The sequence below is a fragment of the Quercus robur genome, chromosome 11, assembly GCF_932294415.1.
Source record: "Quercus robur chromosome 11, dhQueRobu3.1, whole genome shotgun sequence".
NCBI lineage: Eukaryota > Viridiplantae > Streptophyta > Magnoliopsida > Fagales > Fagaceae > Quercus > Quercus robur.
The window spans coordinates 3221820-3241894 of NC_065544.1; the positions used below are offsets into that span (position 1 = coordinate 3221820).

General features: G+C 38.2%; 1 protein-coding gene across 2 annotated transcripts; it reads left to right on the top strand.

Moving 5' to 3' along the window:
* The first annotated feature begins 7806 nt into the window (after positions 1 to 7806).
* LOC126707435 (dnaJ protein ERDJ2A-like) lies at positions 7807 to 18634 on the top strand. Of its 2 annotated transcripts, none has more exons than XM_050407064.1 (11): positions 7807 to 8099; positions 9137 to 9379; positions 9484 to 9579; positions 9751 to 9871; positions 9990 to 10096; positions 10208 to 10425; positions 11304 to 11481; positions 11589 to 11711; positions 13240 to 13326; positions 16920 to 17030; positions 17642 to 18634. In XM_050407064.1, exons 2-11 carry the CDS (start codon positions 9194 to 9196, stop codon positions 18470 to 18472), a joined length of 2058 nt encoding a protein of 685 aa, XP_050263021.1. In that variant the 5' UTR covers positions 7807 to 8099; positions 9137 to 9193; the 3' UTR covers positions 18473 to 18634. The 2 variants fall into 2 exon arrangements, with proteins under 2 accessions (XP_050263021.1, XP_050263022.1); XM_050407065.1 differs by having other exon boundaries at positions 9151 to 9379.
* The last annotated feature ends 1441 nt before the right edge of the window (positions 18635 to 20075 follow it).

Here is a 20075-nt window from a genome sequence, read left to right on the forward strand (position 1 = left end):
GATGTACTGAATTCTTTGAAAAACCTCCTATTGTTCCATTCCCCAAGTAAACTCAGTTCCCTTTTTCAACAGTTTGGATAAACTTGTCGTAACTGAGGCCAAACTAGGCACAAATCTCCTAATATAGGAGACCCTTCCCAGGAAGCTTTTGAGCTCCCTCACAATAGTCGGTCTTCTCATCGTGGCGATGGCTGTGGCCTTAGCTGGATCTACACTTATGCCTTTGTGATGTACCAGAAACCCAAGGAACTTTCCAGCAGACACCCTGAAGGCACATTTCATGGGGTTCATACGTAGTTTGTACTTCCTGCATCTTTCAAAAACTTGCTCAAGTACTTGGAAGTGTCCTGTCCTAGTCTTTGATTTGACCACAGTGTCATCTATATAATCTTCCATCTCCTTATGTATCATGTCATGAAAAATGGCTGTCATGGTTCGCTGGTACGTAGCCCCCGCATTTTTGAGGCCAAAGGGCATTACAGTGTAGTAAAATTTCCCGATTGGAGTTCTGAATGCCGTCTTCTCTGCATCTTTGGCAGCCATGCAGATTTGGTTGTACCCACTGTACCCATCCATAAATGAAAACATTGAGCTTCCTGCAGTTGAATCTATAAGAAGGTCGATATTGGGTAAGGGAAATTCATCTTTAGGGCACGCCTTGTTTAAGTTGCGAAAGTCCACGCAGCAACGAATCTGACCATTTTTCTTCTTCACAGTTACAATATTGGAAAGCCATTTTGGGTGTTGGATGGGTTTGATAAAACTAGTTGTTAGCAACTTTTTGACCTCTTGAACTATCTAAGTTTCTACCTCAGTGTGGAAAACCCTAGTTGGTTGAACTACTGGCCTCATTCCTGGGTCCACATTAAGAGAATGAACTACCAATCCTGGGTCTAAACCAGACATTTCATCATAGGTCCATGCGAACACATCTCTATATTTTTGAAGTAAGGTTATCAATTGTTCCCTTTCTTGTGCCATTAGCTGACTGCTAATGAAGACAGGCTTTTGGAATCCCGGCTCGGTTCCCAGTCTATTTCCTTTAATTCTTCCTCAGGTTGAATTTGGGTTTCCTTGACTGGTTCTTCTAGGATTTCTTCTTGGGCCATCATGCAACTTGGTGGTCCGGGACCTTTCTATATAATGCATTTAGGTCTCGCGCACCTTCACAAACAGAAGATTAGCCTCCTTCCGGGTTCTCACACTATCACACATTCTCGGGATCCTGAAGAGTTGAGCTCCCTTTTTTGTCTTTTTCTTTCTAGAAGGTTCCTCAAGTCACGGGTGCCCCTCCCTCCTTCTTCTTCTTCTAGGATAAGTGCCCCTGGAGTACCCGAGGCGGGGTTCTCATCATCTGGCTCTAACTCATCATAGAACATTGTTTCTGCAAAATTTACTTCTCCCTGGCTGAAAGGGTTACGATTGGCAGGGATTCTCACGGGCCTTCCATTCAGTCTCCCTTTAATGCATTGATGGAATGTAGATGGAATAAGGCGATGTTTATGGAGTCACGGGCGTCCCAACAACACATGGTAAGATACTTCTGCATTAATCACATGAAACCTTGTTAGGGCTACTATTGGCCTTACCCTTAAGGCTAGCTGTACGTATCTTTTTGTTGATTCCACCGACCCTTCAAATCCTGTTATTTCCATGGGAGCCCCTAGAATCCTTTTGTCAACCAAGCCTACAGCTTCCAGGGTACTCAAGGTTATGAGATTGAGCGACACCCCTGTGTCCACCAGTGCTCTTCTGATTTGGACACCATTTATGGTGGCCATTAGATAAAGGGGCCTACGGTGGTCCGAGTGTTTAATCTCCATGTCTTCATCGGTGAAGGTTATTGCATTGGTTGTCTCCAGGAAAGCTTGACTAGCATGTGACTCTGCTGTAAAGTATTCCATTCCTGAATCTGCTGCTATGCTCATGAGAGACTCTGTGGCCACCCTTCTTGCTTCTGGTCCAAATCCCAGTTGGTTGAATAGTGACCTGAACTTGGGATTCTTCTGGAGGGTCCTGACTGTGCTTGGGTGGAAGGATCTTTCGGATTCTCCTGCTTCTGTCGGGTTCCCATAGATTACTATTGCTACCACCCCTTTCCCTTTGTGGTTAGGCAAGGGGTTTCTCTATACTTCTAGCTCGTTCTGAATGAATTCTAGGGTTCCTTCCCTTAGCTTTTTGTGAAAGAGTCTGCGAAGGGTCCAGCAATCCTTGGTGGAATGCTTGACATAATTATGGATTCTGCAAAACAAAAGATTCTTCCTTTCTTCTTCAGTTGGCAGCCTGGACATAGTAAATGGCCTAACAACTCCATCTCCGATCCATTTGTCTAAGACATGGTGTAACTCTTCAGCTGTACATGGGATCACCGGTGGTTCCTCGAACACCTTCCCATCTAGCCTCTTCCTTTTCTCTCCTACTGATGCTATCATAGCTTGGGACACGAGCATCCTTTTTGTCCTCATAGTTTGTGCTGTCCTTCTGGTCCTCTGTAACAGGTCAGCAAATTGCATGATACACAGATTTTCAAGGTTGAGCCTGTAATCAAAAAGCATGTTGGCTATACAGGTTTCCACGACCTCCTTCTCTTTGTGGTCCCCATAGCAATCTAGGGACACATCTTCAAATCTTTTAATGAACTGGACAGGATCTTCTCCAGGTCTTTGCCTTACCATTTGAAGGTTCCGGAAAGCAATCTTGTCCTCATCGGGGTAATATTTGGCATAGAATTTTTCCATCATTTCATCCCAGGTTTTGATGGACCCGGGTCTCAGCGTGGTGTACCAAGTGTATGCCCTATCCACTAAGGATTTGGCAAATTCCCTTAGACATAGTTCTCTGTCTCCTGCATAGGGGCCTATAGTGTGAATGAACCTACTCATATGTTCCATAGCACTTCCACTTCTTCCATTGAAAGGATGGAACTTTGGGGGTTCATACCCCTTAGAGTATGGTTTGCCAAGAAGTTCTGAAGGGAACGGGGGATCCCGAGAGAATTGCTGAGGGATCCCCGAGAGTTTTTCCCTTTCTTGCTCCAGGAGGGCACTGACATCTGCAAGTATTAAGTATTGGGGGTTGGCTCTCCCTCCCACTGCTGACCCTCCTTCTGGCTGCGTTCCATCTTGGTTACCAACAAGGGGAACATTGTCTCTGATTTCCTGTGTCCTGCCTTCTTTGAGAAGGCGAACTTCTTGCTCCAGATCCTTCAACATTGCTGTTATCCTAGCCATGAGGTTTGATTCCTGCCTTGTGTGTCTTTGTCCTAACACAACCTCCTGTTCTACTAGGGGTACCTCGCCTTTTTGTCTGGAAGCTACCTTGTTTTCTCCCACAGGCTCAGAGGCCATAGGTGGCACATTAATTCCTTTGCTGTTTCTTTGTCTTGGAGGCATGCTCTGTAAAGGGATTACTTCTTCCCTCTTCTTTGCCCAGTCCCCAGCGGAGTCGCTAAAATGTGAGAGTGCCTTTTTTTTTGTGATACTCAGGCCTAAAGATCTCGGGCCTAATAAGTTGTGGTTTGATAGACCGGGCTTTGATTCACCGCAGCTAACAGGCTGTTTAAGAATCAAGTAATGCACAGGGCATACTTCCTACAATACATGTAAAATGACAAGTAAGAATATTCGTATTGAAAGACATATCAAAACAGCAAGGTAAATGTGGAGAACAGAATCAACAAAAAGCATAAAATAACGTTATAAGGATCTTTAAATCAATGAGACATATTTCATTAAGATTTTCTTTGTTATGGTTATAGTACGCTCACTAAGACGTGATACAAAGTTCAAGCAAGCTCAAAAATTACAGTCTTGAATGGCTATTCCAACCTTTAAGACTTGTAAAGTTTGATTCTTTTTGAATCTGAGTATGTGCAATAGTGGCTTTTACAGGATACCAGGAAGCAATGTTACTAACTTTCCCTCTGTTCTCTCTTCTTTTACAGAATTTTATCTATAGTTTTTCACCTCTCGAATCTCCCCCTTTTCTTCGTAACCTCTCCCTTCTTTTATAGTGATATTCTGGAATCCCAGGGGAACCATTGGTTTCCCTGTTTTGTTTTATGGTTAACAGAGCATGTATCGTGCCCATCACTCAGCAGGTTCTAGTCCCTGTTTTTCACTCTTCCCTTCTTTTCAGCTTTGATTCCTTTGAAAGTCCATGGCTGGTTACTTATTTCGGGATGTGCTGAGGTCATGCCTTTCTCGATCTCATCGTTTGGCAGTTCTCCCTTTTTGCCTTTTTTCCCAGCCGGCGGAATCCCATTCTGCCGATTTGAAAGTCGTCCGTTGCCATTCCCCTTTTCGTACTTCTCCATTCTGGTTCCCCGAGGCGCTTCCCACTTGCGCCATGAGAGTTTGCTGGTAATTTGCTCTTTTTTTGCTGGGTCTTTTTGCGCTTGTGGCTTCTACTCTGTTTCTTATTTTCTTTTTTGTCATTTTCTTTCGAATTGTCTTAATCTTCTTTTGACTGTGCTTATGCGCCTGGAAGGATTCGCACCTCTTGGTGGTTGCTGAGGATCCTGGCTATTTTTTCTTTAATCTCTTGCCGTGGGTTTCTTTTCCTTCTTGATGCTTCTTCTTTTTTCTTTGGGCTTCAAGCCTCTTGGGTCTGCCATTTCTTCTCTTTCGTGGTCCCCTTGCACCTACTTCCTTGGGCTTGGCTTATTTTCTTTTGGGCTTGGCTCACTTCTTTGGGCTTGGGCACTGTGATCTTTTTTAGACCTCAACACTCTTCAATAACATGTCTCGGTATTATCTTATGTTTACATCTATCTTCCCTACTCTTAAGCATTACCTTACATTGTAGAAAATGGATGAATATGGCTTAGGGTAGTGTTTTTGGTTGTTTGCGCTCATTTACTCTTATTCTGCACTTAGTCTAAGTTAGAGTAAAAGCAATCTTACCATAATTTTAATTTAGGGGTCTAAACAACCTCTTGTATTTTCACGCAAATTCGAGCTTTCATTATGGATCTTAGGTAGGAGACTATGATTGGAAATGAAAATGAAGCTGAAAATGTTACGATTGTGCTCTTTACAATAAGTTATATTTACCTTAACATGATGGCCAATGTTTTAGAATTTTGCACGAAGCCCATCTAAAATTTTTGGTAAAATTTGTATTCTTCCTAAGATACTCCCTTTTAAGAATGCATTCCTTTTAAACCTATCTACAACTACTCCGAAACTTCCACTGCTAAACTCACATTTTTGTCTCTTTTTTTATTTTTATTTTTATTGTTATTTATTTTTATATGACATTCTCAACAGTAACAACAACTTCAACAACAAAACAAAAACATTTGGAAAACCTAAATTCTTAGCCATTGAAAAAATAAAAAAGGATTTAACCATAAAGATAAAAACCCAAGAAAGAGAGAGGCGGACTGAACACAAATAAGTTATGTAGGTAAATAAGAAGAACAATGGAAAGATAGAGGCAGACTGAGCAGATGAAATCAACCACAAAGTTAGAACCCAAAAATAGATCACCTAAACAACCCGTTTAAGAAACCCATTAACCTAAAATAGACACACACGAAAATCAGAGAGACATGGCCAAAATATATAGAGAGAGAGAGAGAGAGAGAGAGAGAGAGAGAGAGAGAGGTGGACTAACCTTGCTTGCCTGGAACAAGAGAGGCTAGAGATCGAGGCAGAGAGAGGTGAGAGTCAGCTAGTGAGAGCATCTCCAACAGACTATGGATAGCCAAAATATAAAGAGTGAAACCAGAAAAAACAGGAAAGGAGTGCTTCAATAGTCTCTCTAAAACTCAATTTTTTTTTTTTTTTTTTGCTAATGAACAGTAGCTCATCAGGTTTGATGAGCTACTGTTCATTCTTCAAATCCTTTTTTTCTATTATAATAATTAGGTGTTGAATTTGGAAGATGTGCAGCTGTTAAAAAAAGAATAAATAATGAATGAAAAAATAATATTTAAATGAGATAGAGAATGAGATAGAGAGTCTGTTGGAAAATGTATTTGAAAAAGTGGATATATAAAGGTAAAAGTCACTGTTCATTCTCCAAACAGTACAAAAATAAATAGTACAAAAATTTGCTAATTCTGCTAGAGATGCTCTGAGAGACCAGATGATGGGGAGAAATTGTGAAAAAATAAGAGCAAAATTGTTTTTGGCTTTTCAATAAACTTCAATGAAGTCCTTTGTGCTAGAAAGAGCAGTTGGCACCAATAAATTTTGTTAAATATAATAAATGTAGCATGTTTGACTTGAGCGGACTTAACAATTGGTGGGGCCTAGTCTTCAAGAAATTAACGAGAATGTTACTCTACTCGTTTCACTGAAAATGAAAATATTAGAAATGTGTATTTATTTGTTGTATTCAAATCTAAATTTTAGGATATTGAAAATGAAAATTGAGTATACATCCTCAAACCAGACTTCCTCTTATATTCCCTCACTTTTCCATTCCCTTCCTATTTTCTATTCCTCTTTCCTCCCTAACCAACGAAACTTAGAGTTGAGAAGAAAAGCTAGCAAATCTTACCTAATATATAGTGCTATCCATTTTTGGAGAACCATTATTATAGTACAATTTTATCTTTTAGCTAATAGGTAGCTAATTTAATGTTGGTGTTTTTATTTTATTTATTCATTTTTACATTTATTAAACATATTTGGGCCCAACACAATATTTTTAACTAATTCAAAGTGATGCTTTAATGACTATAATCCTACATGAATATAATAGCTAGGGGTGTCCACGGGTCGGGCCGGGTCGGATTTGTGCCCAACCCGGACTCGACCCGCTCAGGTCGGGTGGGAGAGAATCAGACCCGCAACCGACCGCCGATCACCACGGGTCGAGTCGGATCGGATTCTAAAAAACGATCGGTCGGTTCGGTTGAAACCGACGAACGGCGGCGACAGCGGAGAAGAACGAACCGTCGTCGGACTTGGTCGGAGGAGAGCGAAACCTGACCGATCAGAGCTTAAACATCGCCGGATCTAAGCCAAAGTTACCGATCTGAGCTTAAATGTCACCGATCCGAGCTTAAACGTCACCGATCTAAGCGATTTTTGAGCTTAAACGTCACCGATCTGAGCGATGTTTTGAAAAATATCGCCGGATCTGAGCCAAAATCGTCGGATCTAAGTAGATCGGAGCAAAATCGTTGCCGGTCTAAGTGAAAGATGGCAAATCGTCGACGGATCTGAACGGAGGAGGCTTTCATCTGAAGTGGTGGTCGGGCGGGTCGGGTGGCTGCGGTTTTAGAGGAGAAAACCCGCCACTCGACCCGCCGGAATCGGGTTTGGAGGATTGAGACCCGCCGCCGACCGCCAGAGTCGTCGGGTCGGACGGAGAGCGGGTCGGTCCGGGCGGGTTTCTCGGTTTGATCGGGTGAACGGGTTGCATGGACACCCCTAATAATAGCTTAGTGAGCTGACAAAAAGTCTTTTAAAAAGTCTTTTTTTTTTTTTTTTCACCTCTTGAAGGTCTATTTGACTGTTTAGTATTCCATAGTTTCCTTAACTTATTTGCTAATTATGAGATAAAAGATAAAAATGAGTTTATTATTATTATTGTTACTTAGAAAAAAAAAAAAAAAAAACTAGTTTTGGGGTTTAAACCAAAACAAAAAGAAGAAAAAGAAAAAGAAAAAAATGCTGTGATTCTCAAAAATTGTGCACTAGCAAATTAGCAATAGAATTACTCTAGCCCACCAAAAAAAGTGTTTTAGCCCAACGAAGCTGTTGACCGTTGTGTCCTACCAAATTACGCAGTCTTTTAGCCCACAAACTCTCAACCCAATACCCCTGAATCCTAAAAATGGGCTTCTCTCCCTTCAATCTCCATTAACGAGTCCACCACGGCGAAAACTGAATCTGAAAGCGACGTTACCTCTCATTCCCTTCCGTTTTATTTATATGAATGAATTTTTAATTTTCTCGGGAAACAAACAGAGGCGGTTAGATTTAGGGCATTTGACAGTGATACGTGGCGTAGTCCAATAGTTTATCGTATCAAAGTTGATGAAAGAAACACACAGACACAGTGCAAGCAAGCTCTAATTTACTCTTTCAGCTTTTTTTTTTTTTTTAAGCTAATCTACTACCTATTCGCAGCTTCAGGAGGTAAACCCCATAATTCTTCTTCTTCTTCATTTTTGCCTTTTGCTTTGAATTTAGAATTTAGATCTCTCTCTCTGTTTTTATGTGGATCTGGATTCACTAATTCCGTGTGTATGTCAATTCAGATTTGAATTCGTGGTGATAATTTGCTGATTTTGATAGTTGTCTTATTTGCTGATTTATTAGTTTTATAGGTTTTTTTTTTTTTTTTTTTTTTTTTTTTCCCGAGAGAATTTTGTAATTGATATGAGAATTACGATGTATATATATGTGTGTGTGTGTGTGTGTGATCGATTTCTTGTGTGGGATTGCTTCTTTTTTTTTTTTTTTTTTTCTGCCAATTTAATTTCACTGTTTGTTTTGTGATGTTTTATTTGTTGAGCTCGTTTATTGATTTATTGATTTTTTAAAAATAATTTTTTCTTAGAGAAAAATAAAATTTACACCGAAATTTCACTCCACGTTATGGGCATTAGTATCTCTCTTGGAAAAAAAAAAAAAGCATCACAATAATATTGAAATGCTAATCTGGGTTGGTTTTCTTTTTATAATTCGATGGTTACAACAATGGGGAAGGGGGGATTTGAATTTTGAACCATAGTTGTCCTAATAAAAGAGAATATGCCATGCCACTTTAGCTTCAAAGCTCATGGCAATCTAGGTTGGTTTTTGAGAGGGAAAGTTTTTTCCGGAAGAGATTAAGCATTTTCTGAAAAACTGACTAGTTTTCTTATGTTTGGTTATGCCCTTGAAAATGTGCTGGAAAACATTTGTATTGTGGGTTTATTTGTGGTGCTTTGTTGAGTATGTGACAACAGTGACATTTTCCTCTGAATTGGGCTTGTTTTATGTTGGCCACCAAACACTATAAAATATAGATAACATTTTTCACCGAAACAATTGGGTTTGTTGATATTAGGATTTAGATTTGATTCAGTTTTTTTTTTTATTATTATATGTAAGAGTTTGAAAAACAGTTATTACTTTGAAAATGATCAAAGACACTCCGTGACTATCAATGTTTGACTGGTTATAACCAGTCTTTTCTGTGCAGGCTTTAACAACTATATACAAGTCGTTGTGGATAGGTGGTCTCAATGGCTGCTTCGGAGGAGAATAGTTCATTGTTCCCAATTTTCATTTTGACAATAATGGCCATTCCATTGGTGCCTTATACAATTCTCAAGTTATGCCGGGCTGCCTCAACAAAAACAAAGAGCATACACTGCAAGTGCTCTGAATGCACTCGTTCAGGGAAGTACCGCAAATCAATATTTAAGCGAGTGAGTTCCTTCTTTGTTCCATGAAGTTCTCCTCAATTGCATATTTCACACAAAGTCCCGTTATTTGATCTAACTATGGTGTCTATATACTGGCTTTCTTGCAGATTTCCAACTTCTCAACATATAGTAACTTGACTCTAATACTACTTTGGGTTGTCATGATTGTCCTGGTTTATTACATTAAAAATATGAGTCGTGAGGTAAATATTTTGATCAAAATTTGAACATTAGTTGAATGTCTGAATTGATTTATTTGTTTCCATGTTACCACTTTTTAATGAATCAGGATTTTGTTTAGGAACTCATAACTGTATGGTTTCAATGCTTGAATGTTGCATCTCACATTCCTTTTTTTTTGAATTGGTTCTCAGATTCAAGTTTTTGAGCCATTTAGTATTCTTGGATTAGAACCTGGAGCTTCAGATGTGGATATAAAGAAAGCATATAGAAGGCTATCTGTTCAATACCATCCTGATAAAAACCCAGATCCAGGTTGATGGTGTTTTAGTACTTAGGTTAATGTGATTTATTTGCAGATCTTTTTATTAGTGAGAAAGATGTTGCTGAACGCAAACAACCCATGCATGCTAATAGATTTTTATTCTTCCAGAGGCCCACAAGTATTTTGTGGAGTTTATTTCAAAGGCTTATCAGGCTCTGACAGATCCAATATCACGTGAGAATTTTGAGAAATATGGCCATCCAGATGGCAGACAGGTAATGTATTGTGAAACGAGTTGCTATTTCTCTTTGCTGTTTGTCTACTGGTACTAAATTATCTATAAGTGTTCAAGTTTTAAAAGTACATGTGATAATTTGTTGAAGCAGGGGTTTCAAATGGGTATAGCTCTTCCTCAATTCTTGCTAGACATTGATGGGGCATCCGGTGGAATACTTCTCCTTTGGATAGTTGGTGTTTGTATTCTCTTGCCTTTGGTGGTAGCTGTTGTATATCTCTCGAGGTCATCAAAATATACAGGAAATTATGTGATGCATCAAACGCTCTCGGCTTATTATTTCTATATGAAACCTTCTTTGGCCCCAAGGTACATGTGTAAATATCATTGTTTGATTGGTTCGGACTGTGGGTACTGCTAGTAACTCCATTGCTGATTTTTTAGAGTCTTTCTTCCTGTACATAATCTTTTGTAATTTATTTAGAATCCTTTATGTTCATTTCCGTGTATATGTAATGGTCTTCGCTTCAATAAAATTTTTATTTACTCATAAAGGTAATATTTTTTTTAGAAATGCTTGATCATTGTAATTTAAGAGTGTGATGTACCATTATCCATGTACACACTTGGTGTACCTGGATTTTTGATTAATACAATTCCGTTATTTGTCAAAAAAAAATGATAAAGGTAATATTTAAATATTTATCTTATTACCTATAAAAAAAAGTAATATTTAAATATTTCTTTTTTTTAATTTTTATTTTTTTCTATTTTGTTCACAATTTACATTCATTACCAGTATGCATGCTGTCAGCATATCTATAGATTTTCCTGTACATTATTCAGTAACAAATTTCACAATTTTTTTAATCTCAATTTACACATTGACTCATGAGAGTAATAGTACGTGAGAACTGGGTGGCTTACATATAAAACACACGCATGTATTTTTAATATTTGGGAGATCGCACCTCTCCTCCAAACTAAACTGAAATTAGAATCTGATTGGCATTACATTGTACATATTACTGATACACTTAATTCTTAGAAGCAAGTTGATGATCCACACAATCCAATATTCGACACTATACCGTTTAGTTGGATGCATTGGTGATGCCCATCTTTAGCTGTGCACTTTGATCGAGAGTTGCATTTGTGTTTCCTCATATTCATACATATCTGAATATGTTGAATTTTAACGTGCAATTAGATTTTTGTCATTCTAATGTCAAAGCTTAATTACACAGCAAAGTCATGGATGTCTTTGTGAAGGCTGCTGAGTACATGGAAATTCCAGTTCGTAGGACTGATACTGAGCCCCTTCAAAAGCTTTTTATGTTGGTTAGAAGTGAGTTGAATCTTGACCTTAAAAACATTAAGCAAGAGCAAACAAAGTTTTGGAAGCAGCATCCAGCACTAGTTAAGGTAAGTTCTGCACCAAGCGTTGGCTGTATTAAGCAAATGATTTTTGTTTTTGGTTTTGTTATTTTAGCTAAATTGATATTCTTGTTTTAACTTTCTTTTCTATTCAGACAGAATTGTTGATTCAGGCTCAATTAACTCGTGAATCAGCAGCCTTGCAAGAATCAACCTTGCAAGGTGATTTCAGACGGGTGCTGGAACTTGCACCCCGCCTTTTGGAAGAATTAATGAAGGTGAATCTACATCCTGCTTTACATTCTTCAAGCATACTTTTAGAAGGAAAAAGTTTGGCTCCGACCACCAATAATAAGATGACATGTATATTGTCATGTGCAATGCACCTGACTCACTTAATTGGTTGAGTTAAGCAAGTCATGTGCATTGCACATGACAAGGACAAATGTCATCTTCCTATTGGTGGTTGGAGTCCAAGGCTCCAAACATGTTTAGAGTCAAACTTTGTGCCTTTTAGAATCACTGCTGATTGCTTTCAACACTGTGATGTCTCCTTCTGTAAGCCTGTACTGTTTTTCTCTCAATGACTGAAGCTGGTGGAAAAATATTGCTGTCATGCTGTGTTGGAATTGGTTGTCATAAGTAGAAAGGAGGGCAAATGCTCTATAACTTCTTTTTTTAATTATTTTGATTAGTAGGGGTTGGTTATATAACCTTTACACCATGTTTGAAAGGAGGGAAATGAATGAGTGGAAAGAATAGAATGGAAATATTTTTTAAAAAAATATTACTTCCATTCCCTTGTTTGGGAGTTTAATTGGGAGGGAATGGAAATATTATTCCCTTGTTTGGATCTTTAAGTAGGAGGGAATGAAATAGTTAGGAAGGAACACCCGTTCCTCCCTTTTTCCTAAAAAGCTCAATTTTCCATTTCTCCCCGAATTGGGAGGAATTGGAGGGAATGGAATGGGGTTAAATGGAGATTAAACCGAACTGTCTATAATGCCCATTTATACTTTAAAAATTTCCTATAACACTTCTCTCTTATTATTTGCCTCACTTTACCTAATGGTATCTCATTATTTTTTCTACTTCTTAATTTTTGTGACTTGATCAATTTGTCTTACACTAATATAACAGATGACTTCTAGTTACCTTTTTTTGTTAGAGGGATCTAATAGTAATGTTGTAAAATTATTTCTTTCTATTACTTATAGTACTCCTAGACAAGATTACTTATATTCCATTCCTTTCTTTTAAAACCTTTTAAAACATCCAAACAGGACTGTTTAGTTTCTTTCCATTCATTTCCATTACTTATTTAATTCCATTCCATTCCTTTATAATTTATTCATTACATTCCATTCCTTTATGAACTTCCAAATGAAGCCAATAGAGACCAAAGTATCATAGAAGGATACATGAAGTTGACTTTTCAGGAAACCTTTTCAGTTAGAGGCTGCACCCTGCAGCTGTCCCTGTTTACTGTCTTGTAGGAGTTTTAGATACAAATATTGAGTTAGCTCTCAAGCAGGTTATTCTGCTGAATATAGCTACATAAAGATTGTTAGATTAGTAGATAAACTACAGGATTTCCAGGGTAAATGGATGGGATAGTATTGTAGGGATGTGTTACTTTGACACTCAGTCACTTCACTTATTCACCAACGCTCACATGATAAAGTGATGTTTATACTATGTGGAATGTGTGTTTGTTTGGGAAAAAGGAGAGAGGAGAAAGAGGGGGGGGGGGGGGGGGTGAAGTATATACTTCTGTACTGTTATAATTCCTTATTACCCATGCAGATGGCAGTTATACCACGCAATACTCAGGGGCATGGATGGCTGAGGCCTGCAATTGGGGTAGTTGAGCTTTCTCAGTGTATCATTCAGGTGAGATTGGCTTTGTGAACACTATCTTTTATCTCTATGACTCATTACAAAGGTTTCTGTTTTTTTTTTTTTTATAAAAAATACTCAAGAGTAGATGACTTTCTTAGCTTGTTTTTATTATGTATAGAATATATAATAATGTTTTAAATAATGCAAAAAGCACTCTGTTTTGTCTAAATCTTGTTGGCATGTATCTCCCCCCACCCCCCCCCCCCTCTCTGAACATGTTTTGTTTTTTTCCCATCCTAATATCACCTTCCTTTTTCTTAATATTAACCCTAATAACTCCAGTATTGCTTTTGATTTTCAATTAATAATGTTGCAAATATTATTTTTGTATTTCCTACTAGCAAACGTGATGAAAATTTGTCAGTACTTCTGTTTGTGTCAAACCTGAATATGCTGCGATTTTTACATGTTTGTAGTCCAGGATTAATACTCTCTGTACTTAAAGTTCTTTTACAGTCAGGTTCATAAATGGTTTTTTTGATAGGTAATAAATGATATCATTAAAACAAAACAGAATATACATGAGGAACCAATGGATTATACTAGATCTATACCCCAACTTCCTTAAGATATACTAATGCAATGGATCAATGAACTCATATAATGCTCCAACAAACTGAGATTTGCATCTCTCTATAGAAGTTCCTGATCTTCAAATGTCTTCCTATATTTTTTTTGATAGATAATAAAACTTTTATTCAAAAATGTTGAACGTCATGTTCACGATGGTGAACATTCTGATCAAGAAAAAAATACAAGAAGTTCAAAAACTTAATCTAATAATGTAAGAATTCAGAAATGGAAATACAATTCGTAAAACCCCAAACATGCGCCCGCTGAAACAAAGCACGGAGAAGATGAGTTTTTAAGAGATCTAAGGGTCTCATTGTCTTCAAAGATGTGTGTATTATGTTCCTTCCAAACCAGCCACATTAAACAAGCCGGGACCATATTCCATAAGGTTGACAAATGCTTTCCAAACCAGTTTCTCCAAGCAAAGAAGAGAGCGCTAACTGTCTTCCACATTACCCAACAAATCCCGAATACCTTGAAAATTGCACTTCATAATGCATGAGAAAACTTGCAGTGGAGTAGAAGATGATCTACAGACATTACAACAACATAAACAACACCTATTAATCAAGGCCTAACCTCTCTTAACTAGATTATCAATAGTGAGTGTCCTATCCTTAGCTATTGTCCATTAAATGAAAGACACCCATTTAGGCACTTTTGCACACCAAATTCACTCCCAAGGAGAAACCTCAGTGAGAGGACCAGAAAACAACTTATAGTAAGAGTGCATATCAGACACCCCGTCATAGTCAACTTCCAAGTCAAAGCATTATCCCCCTCACCCCTTGGCATAGAGGAATACATAAACTCAAAGAAAGAACAAACATTTTCTTGCTCCCAATCCTCAGGAGCTCGACGGAATTGAATATTCCGGCTCCTACTTCCCCCTTTTGAAGCAGATATAATGAGATCAGAAATCCAAGCTTCTTTAGACAAAGAACGAGTAAACAGATCAAGAAAACGCTCATTTAAAGGAGTAATCACACAACAAGGATCATGCCAGAAACTAATACAATGACCCTCCCCCACATTATACACTATTTGTCCAAAGAACTTCTTTGGTCCTTCTCTAATGCTCTTCCACATCCCACACCCATGATTACCTCTTACAATTCTGGTGCACTAGCCTCCTCTAGCCTCACCATACTTGGTTGCAATAACTTGACGCCATAACCTATACTTTCCTTCCCAAATAGCCATAACCACTTACAAAGCAAAGCCTGGTCAAACAAACCAACCATTCGGATCCCCAAACCACCATCTTCCATAGGCAAACAAACCTTCTCCCAAGCAACCAAAGGATATTTAAAAACATCCTTGGAGGCTTCCCAAAGGAAATTCCTTTGAATCCTTTCTAGTCTAGTTGGCACCGCTTGGGGAATAGTAAGCAGGGATAAAAAATAGGTGGGAAGACTAGAGAGAGTACTGTTTAATAAAGTAAGTCTGCCACCTTTTGACAGATATAGGCGTTTCCAGCTAGAGAGCCGCCTCTCCATCTTTTCTGTAATAGGGTTCCATATCGATGAGTCCTTATAATGGGCCCCAAGCGGCATGCCCAAATAAGTCATGGGCAAGCTTTCCACCTTGCAGCATAAAGCATAGGCCAAGACATTCAAATTCCTAACCTCACCCACCGGCACAATCTCACTCTTACCAACATTGACTCTCAAGCTTGTAATAGCTTCAAAAAAGATCAATACCATCCATATGTATAATAACTATTCTCTTGAAGCATCACAAAACAAAATAGTGTCATCAGCAAAAAGAAGATGAGAAATTTTTAAACCTCCTTGCCTGTGAGACCTTGCTTGAAAACCACAAAGAAAACCACCATCTTCCGTTTTCTTCAACAACCTACTCAACACCTCCATAACCAAGAGAAATAACAATGGAGACAAGGGATCCCCTTGGCGGATACCACGAGAACTACCAAAAAAACCTGTAGGAGACCCATTCGCAAGAACTGAGAATCTAACTGTAGAAATACAAGCCCTAATCCATCTCCCCCACCTTGCCCCAAAACCCATCCTCTCCATAAGATAAAATAAGGCATTCCCGTTCACATGGTCATATGCCTTCTCAATGTCTAGCTTAACAATAACACCAGGGATGCCACTCTTCAATCTACCATCCAAGCATTCATTGGCAATTAAAACCGTATCTAGGATTTGTCTCCCTCCAACAAAAGAATTCTGAGAAGTAGATATCAACTTATCCAAAACCCTGCGAAGTCTATGTGCCAACACCTTAGCCAAAAGTTTATAAAGGCTACCCTCAAGTCTTATGGGACGAAAGTCTTTAATATTGGTTGCATTGACCTTCTTTGGGATCAAACATGGAAAAGTGGCATTGAGAGACTTCTCAAAAACACAGACTATGAAAATCCACAAAAAAGGCCATAACATCCTGTTCCAGAACACTCCCAACATTTTTGGAAGAATGCCATAGTAAAATCATCTGGCCCAGGTGCCTTATCACCTTTTGCCTCCTTAAGAGCCTCTAGAACCTCCTCCTTCTCAAACTCCCTCTCCAAAGAGTACCTCTCAGCTTTGTCTAAACATGCGAAGTCTAAACCATCAATAGTAGGCCTCCAAGATTCCAGCTCCTGATATAATTTCTTATAAAAATCCACTACCTCATTTGTAACTTCAGACTCATCCTCATAGAAAACCCCCTCAACCTCCACCCCCCTAGTCTGATTGGTTCGCCTATACCTCATTAAATAATTTCCATTTATTTTTCTCTAAGGCTTGGTTGTTGTTGGTTGGTAGATCCCTTTGCTGTGTTGATGTTTGTATTTTTTGTTAAACATTGATTGTCTTTACTCAATTTCAAAATTTGTCCATCCATTTTTGTTGCCAATAGCTTATATTTAGTTGTCAAGTTTTTTACTTTACACAGCGGCTTCCTTTTGTCATTTTCACTTTCAGAATTTATCCATGTTCAGTTCCATTGTTCCTTTCCTAGTTCATAAGGGATTCCTTTTGTTTTATTTTCCTTTGATGCAGGCTGTCCCTCTTAGTGCAAGGAAGTCAATTGGAGGATCTGCTGAAGGCATTGCACCCTTTTTGCAGCTGCCACATTTCACTGAGGCTGTTATAAAAAAGATAGCCCGCAAGGTAAGTAAATAAAATTTTACACACTGGTTTGTGTCAAGCAGTATGCAATAAATTGCCTCTTACCTAGTTTTTGATGGTAGAACCACAATATTTATCTAAATGGTTGCTGTTAAACTTCTCTGCTATAACTACTATTTCCCCATTTGTCATTTATATTTATTTCCAGATGCATATCTCACTTGTGGTTTTTTCTGTGTACTTGTATATTTCCTCATAGTACGTGGTTAGGAAGCACTCGGTTAGCATTTGCCCTTCATGTTGAAATAAATCTCATAGCCATAGAGCAAAACTTAAAGTGCAATTCCTTAGGTGTTGTATCTTAGGTTTAACAATTTAATTCAACCACATGGTTGCATGGATAAATGCAAGAAAAACAGTATTGTCATTTTAAATGACAGATTAAATTTAACCATGCAAGCAACCACATGACTGAATCAAATTGGAGAATCGAAGGTACATCACCTAAAACACTATACCTAAGTTTTACCAAACTCGTATGGGTCTTTTAAACCCATAATTGCAGTATGTATGGCAAATCTGATGAAATTTCTTCCATTTTCCTTCTTTATCTTCTCATATTCTTTTAAGCTTTTTTTATTTGTTGTTTGCAGAAGGTGAGAACGTTTCAGGACCTTCAGGAAATGAGCTTGGAAGAGCGCTCTGAGCTGCTTGCTCAGGTAGCTGGATTCTCACCTGCTGAAGTACAAGATGTTGAAATGGTGCTGGAAATGATGCCTTCTATAACAGTTGAGGTTACATGTGAGACTGAAGGTGAAGAGGGTATACAAGAGGGTGACATTGTCACAGTCCACGCTTGGGTAACACTCAAACGTGCCAACGGCCTGATAGGTGCCCTTCCTCATGCCCCTTATTACCCATTTCACAAGGAAGAAAACTACTGGTTTTTCCTTGCAGACCCTGTTTCAAATAATGTGTGGTTTTCCCAGAAGGTTAGTTTCATGGATGAAGCTGCAGCAATAACTGCCGCTTCGAAGTCAATTGAGGAGACAATGGAGGGATCAGGAGCAACTGTAAAGGAGACCAGTGTGGCTGTTAGAGAAGCAATTGAGAAGGTGAAGGGTGGGTCTAGACTGGTGATGGGCAAGTTGCAAGCCCCTGCAGAGGGGAATTACAACTTGACTAGTTATATTTTGTGTGACTCTTGGATAGGCTGCGACAGAAAGACAAACTTGAAAGTGAAAATTTTGAAACGGACCAGGGCTGGCTCCCGAGGTGGCGTTATTGCAGAAGAGGGACCCATTACGGAGGATGGAGTTGAAGATGAAGAGGAGAATGAAGAAGAGGAATATGATGATTATGAGAGTGAATACAGTGAAGATGAGGCAGCTGAACAAGATGTTAAAAAGAAAGGCCCTGCTGCCAATGGCACCGTCCATAAACAAGATTCAAGCTCAGAAGGTTCAGCCACAGACGAAGAGTGAACACAATTCTATTTATTAATGATGAAACAATAAAGTTTTTTGTTTTTCACCACTTTGATTGGTGGAAGAACTTTACAACAATCACAGTGATAGTCATTTATTTGCCTCCTAGTTTTGCGAATTTTCATCTGAATATATTAAGAGGATTCAGAAAGTTAGTTACGATCTCTTTATAATATCTAAAATACTCCGAAGCACTACTCTAAACAAAATAAAATAAACAAGTGTATGAATGTAATTTAAGCTACGTATATTTAAGAGACATTTAATTTTAACTTAAAAAAAAAAAAATTGCTGGAATTTCACGTCCCAGGTTTTACTCCTAAAAAATTGCTTTTAATCTTTAGTAAACTCATTCCAAGCCTTTTTTCTCCAAGCAAATTTTGGTTGTAATTGATTGCAATGACAGTATTTATGAATTAAAATAATGCTAATGAAGTATTTATGAATCAAAATAATACTAATGACCTAAAATAGTACTGATATATAGAAAGTGGAACCTCCAGCTAACGGATGTTAGTGATCAATCCCAAATTTGTAGTTGAAATTTGGTGTCATATCAATAATATAATAAATAAAATATTTAATTATTTTTCTATTTTGTGTTTAAAAGTTGCTACATTAGTTTGGTTAATGAATAATGATAATAATTTTGGTACCACACTAGGAAGCCAAATTTTTGGAACTTTTTATTTTTTGAGATGAATGCTAGGAATTATCATTAAAGAAACTTAGCTATAATCAGCTAAAAGTACATTATTGGAGTGTGGAGGAACATCCTTTATCTATATAGATAAATTGTTAACATGTCTCGCATGTTTAATAAGGTAGTGAGTTAAAAAATTACCTTATTTATGAATGCAGAAAAAACTAAGAAATTGTGAGTTACAGCTTGTCTACGAATGTGGGAAAAACTAAGAAAAGGCATTTGTAATAAGGTGACCAAAGGAGACAAATGACTCTTCTTCACTTCTTAGGGCTTTAATGATCACTTCCAAGTCTTCCTCAATGATGATGGAAGGGAGACCAAGTTCACGAGCAAAAGCTATAGCCCTCACTGCAGCCATTGCTTCTACATCAGCAACCAATGGGGTAGAGTTAACATTTCAGCCTTGGAAGCTTAAGACTAACTCTTGGTTAATTTGAACCAACCCCACAATACCTGCTTCTCGTCTCCTTAAACACCGCACCATCAAAATTGATTTTGGCTGAAGGACATGATGGAGGAGACCAACAAACCCGATCTGGATTTGCAGAAGTGGGCAGAGACAATTTGATTGGGATGGCAATGGCATCAATAAAATCAGAAAGAGCTTGTTGGGCCATTGGGATCACTTGATTAATAGGAAAGGATCTACAGTACCAAAGAGTCCAAATATACATTGTAAAATCCTCAAGGTCTTTCCTTTCCTCAATCACATATTGCACTAGCTCTACAAATTGGAAAATTTCTTGATTCGACAAAAGTTCCGCATGGAGTCTTGAGTCCCATACTGCCGAAATACAAGGGCATAACCATAAGGCATGAATCACGTCCTCAAGAAATTGCTTACAATGTTCACAAACATCTTTCGCTAAAACTTTTTTGCAAACTTAATTCGTT